The sequence below is a fragment of the Thermobia domestica genome, chromosome 17, assembly GCF_964235325.1.
Source record: "Thermobia domestica chromosome 17, izTheDome1.hap1.1, whole genome shotgun sequence".
Taxonomy (NCBI): Eukaryota; Metazoa; Arthropoda; class Insecta; order Zygentoma; family Lepismatidae; genus Thermobia; species Thermobia domestica.
The window spans coordinates 122,120,444-122,129,571 of NC_137470.1; the positions used below are offsets into that span (position 1 = coordinate 122,120,444).

At 34.2% G+C, this 9,128-nt stretch overlaps 1 protein-coding gene across 1 annotated transcript; it reads right to left on the reverse strand.

Moving 5' to 3' along the window:
* Positions 1-245: 245 nt before the first annotated feature.
* On the reverse strand, positions 246-629 carry LOC145674147 (protein GVQW3-like). The gene has a single exon (XM_081743976.1). The coding sequence runs from the start codon at positions 627-629 to the stop codon at positions 246-248; it is 384 nt and encodes a 127-aa protein (XP_081600102.1).
* Positions 630-9,128: the final 8,499 nt, after the last annotated feature.

Below are 9,128 nucleotides of genomic sequence, written 5' to 3' on the forward strand. Positions count from 1 at the left end.
GGAAGTCAACCAGAATGCAGACGCTCCCCATAACTTTCCCTACTGATTGCACTGTCTTCGCTTTCTTATTCGCTGAATTCAAGTGGAGCCATTCTATACTCTGTCGTCTTGTTTCAGGTTCATAATGAGATGGAACCATCTTTCATCTCCAGTCACAATACTCGTCAAAAACTCATCACCTTCATGTCTAAGTCTCTGAAGAAGGGTTTCGTTAATGATTAGTCTCTGATGGTTGTGGTCCTCGGTTAAAAAACGTGGTACCCAACGGGGGCATAAACCTTTTGATAACCTACGCTGTGAATCATTTCTTGCACCGCACTATGTTCAACACCAAGTTTTGTAGCGATTTCATTTACAATGAAACGCTTATTTCCTCTATTCAGCTCATCAACCGTTACTTTGTCGCGTTCAGTGGAGGCAGTTTCAGGGCGCCCGCTGCGAGGCTCATCTTCGATACTCGTGTTTCTATCCGTAAAATATTTCACCCACCTCCTAACACTGATGGCACCCATGCACACATCTCCATAGGCACGCTGGAGTCTGCGGGGAATTTTAGAAGCGGATTGATCCTCTTTAACAATGAATTCAATCGCAGCACGCTGTCGAAACGAAACATGGCTGTCAGTCATTTTGGAAATTCTTTCTGTGGTCATGTGCTACAACAAACAGCGTCAACGTCAAGAAAGAAAGAAAGGTCTGAAGATTGAGATGATATACTTGGTTTCACTTACAACTAAAGATTCCGGTTGTAAAAACATGTTGCTCACGACTTTCTATGCTCCTCGTATTTAATAAATCCTTAAAAAAAAAAAAAAAAAAAACTCATTATGTTTTTTTCCCTGGGGAAAATCTCGAAAGGGTATTTTATTTATGGGAGTTAGCTTTCTCGGACGATTTTCTCCAGATGAACTCAAACAATTTTGTTCATATTTCACAAATTAATATTTCAACAATTACTCTGTAGTGTTGTGTAATATATTGCTTACGAAAAAAAAATAGCACGGGGTATTTTCTTTTGAGGATAAGTTTCTTTTTAGACTGCATTCTCAAAAACAGCTTAGGGGATTTTGGTCATATTTCATAAATAAATATTTGATAATTATTCATATAATGTTGTGTATATCACTTCCATGAGATTACCAACACGGGATTGTACTCTTTTGTGGTGAGTTATTTTTCTTTTTGTTGGCTGTATTGAAAATTACCACTCATGTAATTTTATTATTATTTTATAAACACGTCTTTGTTTCTTTCTTTATTTCTTCTTTCAGTTTAACGCCCCACGATTATGCCCTTTAGGCTAAGAGAGAATTATGATTAAGGCAATTAAATGATGATACAATAGTCGGTGGAATGACAATGTAGGCGGAAAACAGGATTACCGAATAAACCCATGGACACGATGTTGTCTATCACAAACTTACTTTGCCAGGGATGACACACACCAGAGGTAAGCACTGTACAACTGAACAACCGTGCTCTCTAAAGGCACATTTTATTAATAACACTAACATATAGTATTTTTTAAAACAAAAATCTACAAAAGTTAATTTCCTTTTGAAGATGATTTTTCTTTGAATGACGTTTTCCTAAACCTTCTTATGATTTTGTTACTATTTCACAAGAAAATATTTCATTAGTAACTACAGCACAACATGATACAGTTGAAGAAATTGGAGCGAGAAAGTTTAGTACGGTGACCTGTACCTTTCTATTTTAGTTTCTTAATGTTTTTTGGTATGGACATCATTGAAATATTTCTAAGATATCTCTATTCGATATTTGTTACGCCGGCCATGAGATGACATATTTCCTCATCCTTATATTGCGAGAATATGGCCTAGGATGTAAATATTTCCTTTCATGGTGGATTTTGAAATTTGTGGTGAATGGTGTAAAAATGTAGAGTCTGAATCATCTTTAGGAAAGTAAGATAGTCTCGGCAACTGCTAGTCATGATTTTCAAAATGCAATAAGATTGGTTGTTTTTTTCGTTTGAAGTTTAACCTCTCTTAGCATCGATACTATATGAGACATGAACCTAAAGCCTAAAGTGGTATCCGAAGAATATGAGCCACTACTGTCAAAAGAACTAGGGAGTATCCCACTGACGGAAGCAAGCTATTGATATAACGGTAACACATGTGGACCATGTTTTGCATTAAGACATACTGATCGTTCTTTATGTTTTATTGATTATAGACTTTATACTCATCGAAGCCGTACATATAAGAAAAAAATCAGAGTATAGAATTTTATAGTTTTTAGACTTTAGTCATTATGGAAGTTAGAAAAGATATACTTAGAAAGCTTCAAAATGTAATGTCGGAAGAGGTGAGGAAGATAAAACGGATGGAGAGAATAACAAACGAGAAAATTTAAATGTGTAAAGAGATGATACTTTTAACCATCATCCTTCATACGAAGGCCAATTGATTGGACACATGTTACAAAAAAAAATGCCTCATTCGTGACGCCACAGAGAGAAATACGTAAAGGTATCATAGAGATGGAAGAGTTATAACTCATCGATGGTTAAAAAATATAATAAAATATTGATAGTTAAAGGAGGAAGCCGAAGATCGAGTAACGTAGAAACAACTCTAACAGAAAGAATAAAAACAGAAATAAAAGATATAAACTTTTAATAAATAATAAATTTTACGTGTTGAGAACAACTGAAATGCAGCAAAAATACAGCACTTTGTCATATTCTGCAACATTATTTTAACGCTATGATATAATAAAAGAGAGAAATAATGATTAACTTTTTTACATGAATTGATAATAAGATAAACTCTGACAGTGCAGTTTATGTCAATTCTTAAAACACTGAGACATATATATACTCTACAATGATTTTTAAAATAGATGGTTATGTTTTTAAACCATAACTTTCTGTAAGTCTTTTCAGTATTTCAGATGTCTAATTTAAAGGGAACATCATTTATTGATTCCTTATTCTATAATGTATTACTCTAATGCATACAGCTAACTAACTAACTAATTAATTAACTCTATGGCCTATGGAACCCGGAGGTTCAATGCCGCGTTGACAAAAGCTCTCCACTGACCTCTATCCTTAGCCAACTGAATCCAGTTTCTACTTTGTATTCCTATTTCTGCGAGATCTTAATATTGTCCTCCCATCTACCCCTAGGTTTTCCTAATGGTCGATTTTCGATTGGTTTTTCAGTCAAGGCTTTGAAAGCATTTCTACTTTCTTCCATCCTAGCTACATGGCCTGCCCATCTAAGCCTCCTAGACTTGATGACCCTAACAATGTTTGGTAAACGGTTTAAATTATGTAGTTCCTATTTATGAAGTTTCCACTATACCCCATTCCCATTCCTCTTGGGTCCGAATATTCGTCTCAGGATCTTGTTCTGACATACTTTCAGTCTATGTTCTTCCCTCAGAGTAAGCGACTATGTTTCGCAACCATACAGAACAACAGGCGTGATTACCGTTTTATATATTTTAAGCTTCAAATTCCTTGACAGAATACGCGACGACAAGAGATTTTAAACTGAATAATAACACGTATTCCCTGCTTTTAGTCGACATTTAATTTCTTCGTGAATATGGTTTTCGTCTGTTAATATTGATCCTAGATATTTGAAAGTATCCACTTTATCAAAAGTATTATTTAACATACAGTTTCTAATGCAAGTAATTCATACAGCTTCTAAATTATATTTGCTGTTCTAATTGTCTTTAATAACATTTGAAAAAATGATTTATCTATCAATTTTCTTTAATCAAACAGACTTTGGAGTCTCCAATAGTTCAGCTTGTATTCGTAATTATGAAAGTAATACTTTATTTTGTAATAAAATAGTTAGACAAAACAATTGTGAACAGTTTCTACTTCGTTTATTAGCACACTACAAATATGGTTCATATCACTAAACCAAACCATAATTCTAACTACTGTCTTGTATAAATACCTACTATGAACTACCATATTTAAAATCAGGTCAATGATTGACTACACAAATCATTGGCCTTTAACTTTTAAATCCTATAACTTTTCTTGCGTTTTGTACCGTATTTTTTAAATTACTGCCAAATTTCAGTTGCCTGAAATATACAAGATATAAATATTTCATTTGTTCTTCATTGTTTATTGTTACTTTATTTATTGTATATTTACTGACAACATATTGAATATTGTTCGTAAATGTCATCCACTTAGTATATTTTCGCAGTTGATTTCTTTTAAATTACTTTTTCGGCAGTTATCTACTTTATCTAAATAATTTTGTAATAAGTAACTATCATATTCATTGTTAACTGTTCTAAAACGTTTTATGTCAACTGTGTACCGAATTATTTATGAATATTTGATTCTTCCTAATCTTTTATAAAGGAGAATAAAAAGTGTCATAAGTAAGACCATTGCGATATTATCTTCCCTAATTGACTCCCCCTAGATGATATTACCAATGTTTTCCTTGAACCTTCTATTTGACAGGTAGCTTTCAAGCCATCTAATGTATGCTAATGATAATCCGGTATTTGATAAGGTATTAAGAAGTAACTTACGATCAATGGAGTCAAATGCCTTTGGAGTATCAATATAATATACAGCATCTGCCTGTAAATTCTTTAATCCAACGTATGAGAAATCAGTAAAATGAATATGGTTTGTTACAGTTGATCTGTCCTTGAAGAATCAATGTTGTTCTTCAGTTATTCTTTTTCTTACGTTAGAATAAAAAAATCTATGTATAATTGATTCATAAAATTTAGAAAACACACCCACTAACTTTATAGACCTATAGCTTTAAATGTTTTTATGATAATCTTATTTGTAAATTGGTACAACGTATACTTATTTCCATTTCGAAGAGAAAACTCTGATATTTAATTAAATATTAAGAATGTTCGATAAATTTGTTGCTATTGCTATAGGCTTTAATTATGTAGTATGGGATAGTAGTAGTAGTAGTAATATTAATATTTCTAATGATAATAATACTAATAATAAAAACGGTAAGAAGTATAAGTTGAATATTTAATCAAATGAGCTGAAATCTTTAAGTTTTAGTCCCACTGTTATGCCGTCTAGGCTAAAAGAGATGATTAACAAGGAATGAAATGGTTCAATGAAGAAAGTAGGAGGAAATGGGAGAACCCCGAGAAAACCCACGGTGTTTGTCCAACACAAAACTCACTTGACGCGAGCTGGGATCGAACCAAGGACCTCATGCACCAGAGGTGAACGCTCTAGCTGAGCAACTGCAGCACCGAAGTTGAATATTAGTAAAATGAAATATTATTGAATGTAGACTTCAGAATTTTATTGAGACTTCCCACATCCCTTAGTCGTTAGGGAGACAGGACTATTTATAAAACTAAATCTAAAAACGTCATATTTTTCGGTTCTTTTTCACAGAACCTTCGCTGCTAATTGAAGGAAAAACTTTTGTTGGGTGCAAAAAAGCAGTCATCACGTACACAGTTTTCTATCTTCTTTGCTATGGACATCTGCATAAGTTCATAGTTCAAATACGACTTCCACGTTGATGTGTTTTTTGTTTTCGGTTTTCCAGATAAAGACTGTTGTCTTGGTTGCAGTAAATAATGGACTGAATAGATTCTTGTCCTTATTTTCTGTTGATTTCACCTTTGCAGGAAACTCTAATAGCAATTTGTGAGAAAAACATTGACACTCCTCCTGCTAAGATCAAATGATCATTATTCTCATTGCGTTACAACATGTGTGTGTGAGGAACAACAGTTGGTAAACACCAAACATCACGTCTGATCGTCGAATACTTTAGTGAACAAATAAGGGTAAAAGGCGAGACTTAAAGGAGGAAACAGCCGGAAATACTAATATGATTCAATATTATTTTTGGTAGACGAAATACCTACTGTAATTTCTTGACCATGACTACAAGCAGCGAAATAATTGAAAAAACACTGAGCTCCCATATGACTATATGGTTAGCGTTCGTGGCGTTGATGCAGGAGACTTGCATTCGAGTCCCAGTAAGAGTTCATGTGGTTCGATTGATTGATTACAGTGTAATGGGAACTCAGCACCGAGGTTATTCATCCCCTTATGATTCGTGTGGTTGGGATTCCACTTCAAACTGTAGATTCTTGTCCCACATGTTCTCAGTGCTAGAAAGGATCAAATCAACCAACCAAAAGTAATTTTTATGACATTCGCAATCGGCAACATATTCCGATATTTAATAACATATTTGTAACATATTTGCATATCGAGCATGGGGTCCCGGTTTCATACCCTGCTCCCACCAAGTGAACATTGTGGTGGACGGACACCGTGTGCGTGAGTTTTCTCGGGGTTGTCCCGTTTCCTCCCACTTTCATCATTCCAACACTTAATTTATTTCTCATCATCACCGTCTCCTTACAAGGAACATCACCCAATTGTCCGGCTCCGATTTCAATGAAATTTTTATTGCTGATAGAGGACATGTATTCATTACTTGTGATGAAAGAAATTTTTGCCATGGTGCAAGTTTTCTATTTTTTAATAATTTTTAAAAGTTGTGAAGTGGTTAATAGAGATTACTGCAGAAGTCCCTTACTACCCTTTGTAAACGGAATGTTAATGAAAGAACAACCACGTAGATACATGTAGGGCATAGGGAGAGGTCGTATGGTACGTATGACTTTGACGGCAGCCATCTTGAAATCCGCCATTTTGAATTAAGGTTAAATTTTTTAAATGGGAATAGGATAATATGATATATAATTTCGGGCTAGAATTTAATCAGAAAGACAATGGTGAAGTTAGTTTTAAGGTGCGCTCATTTGGGGAAAAGTTACAGGCATATTAATTGTTTATACTTACTATATGCGTAAGTCCCTTACATCCGCTTCTAACCCGCGTATTAATGATAATAAGTGGATAAAGGTTTCGGTAATACATATTATGGCTAGGTGGAAGTGATACGATAAGGGTATCATTGACGGCAGCAATCTTGAAATCCGCTATTTTGAATTAAAGTGAAGTTTTGAAAAATGAAAACCATAGCATGTGGCACCTTATTTTAATAGTAAATTTTCCCCAAAAGAGCTCCTTCGTAGCTAAGCGGTTAGCGTACGCGCCTTTGGCGCGGGAGACCCGGGTTCGATTCCCAGTGGGAGCTCCTGTGGTTCGGATTACACGTTAATCAGTAGGTCCACGTCTCATATAGCCTCGCTGCTGAACGGGACGTAAAACCCAAAATTAATCAATCAATTTTCCCCAAAAGCCAATGGTATGCTTATTTTTGTTCTATATTTAACTAGTATGAATTTATGACTATTCTAATGAACACGAAACGTCCATTATTCGATCCTTCAAATTGGCAACACTTCTAATTTTCACTGCATGTTTTAAGATTCCAACTGACACTTTGCAATTGTTGCCATGGCTCATGTTTTCTAAATTTATTGCATGTTTTTAAGAGTTGCGATTTGTCAGTTCTTGAATACGGTTGGGATAAGCATCCAGCGATATTTCTGAATTTTGAAGACTTGCTATGTAATTATTAATTTAATAGTCAGTATAGTCATTTATTTTAACGCAGAATACATGAGGAACCTATGGACCTATGTGACGTAAAGAAATACAAATAAAATTATAACAAATTGGTGTTACACGAACTCAAATTAGCATGAAATGTGGCCTACATGTTGCGCAAACGATAAACAGTATTTTTTTTTTAAAAAAATAAATACAACTTTATAACTTTAAAGGAACAGCAGCAATGATAGAAAATATCAAAGAGGCATAATATGACTGTTCCCAACACACTGTTTGTACCATGAACAAAATATGAAAACAGGTAACTTGTTTATAAAGAGGTGTAACTTAATCGAGTTCCCGATCAATACAGATTATAAATCTTACAAATTTGAACCATCGACAACAATCGCTAGAAAACGAACGACTTTTTTTTTTGTCTGACTAGCTAAAATATTGCCATAGAAAATAAATACATATACAATAAACAAATAAATGTAAAACAAAACAAAAGACCATTGATTTACACAAAAATCATATTTCTTTTTCTTTTTTGAAGTGATTTTTCATTTGATTTCTCGTCTTATCTACTATCCATTACAAGCTACGTCTTCGGTATTACCTGAAAGCAAAATTGAAGTTCTTTCGTTGTGTGACGATTCATGTCAGTAAACGAGTTTTTGAAGGGAAGGTAAAGGAAATAAATAATTACATTGCCTAGGAAATTAATAATTACATGGCAAGTCTTCAAAATTCAGAAAGATTGCTGGATGCTTATCCCAACAGTATTCATGAACTGACAAATCGCAACTCTTAAAAAAATGTAATAAATTTAGAAAACATGAGCCATGGCAACAATTGCAAAGTGCCAGTTGGAATCTTAAAACATGCGGTGAAAATTAGGAGTGTTGCCAATTTGAAAGATCGAATAATGGACGTTTCATGCTCACTAGAAGAGTCATTACTTCATACTAGTTAACTATAGAACAAAAATAAGCATACCATAGGCTTTTGGGGAAAATTTACTATTAACATTGGGTGCCACATGCTATGGTTTTCATTTTTCAAAACTTTACTTTAATTCAAAATGGCGGATTTCAAGATTGCTGCCGTCAATGATACCCTTATCGTATCACTTCCCTCTAACCATAATATGTATTACCGAAACCTTTGTCCACTTATTATCATTAATACGCGGGTTAGAAGCGGACGTAACGGACTTACGCAGATAGTAAGTATAAACAATTAATACACGTGTAACTTTTCCCCAAATGGGCGCATCTTAAAACTAACTTCACCATTTTCTTCCTGATTAAATTCTAGCCCGAAATTATGTATCATATTACCCTATTCCCATTTAAAAAAAATTGACCTTAATTCAAAATGGCGGATTTCAAGATGGCTGCCGTCAAAGTCATACGTACCATACGACCTCTCCCTATGCCCTACATGCATCTACGTGGTTGTTCTTTCATTAACACTTCGTTTACAAAGGGTAGTAAGGGACTTCTGCAGTAATCTCTATTAACCACATCACAACTTTTAAAAATTATTAAAAAATAGAAAACTTGCACCATGGCAAAAATTTCTGTCATCACAAGTAACGAATACATGTCCTCTATCAGCAATAAAAATT

Bases quoted from the DNA above. Each gene is read 5' to 3' on its own strand.
- LOC145674147 (XM_081743976.1), bottom strand. From the start codon at position 629: ATGACTGACAGCCATGTTTCGTTTCGACAGCGTGCTGCGATTGAATTC.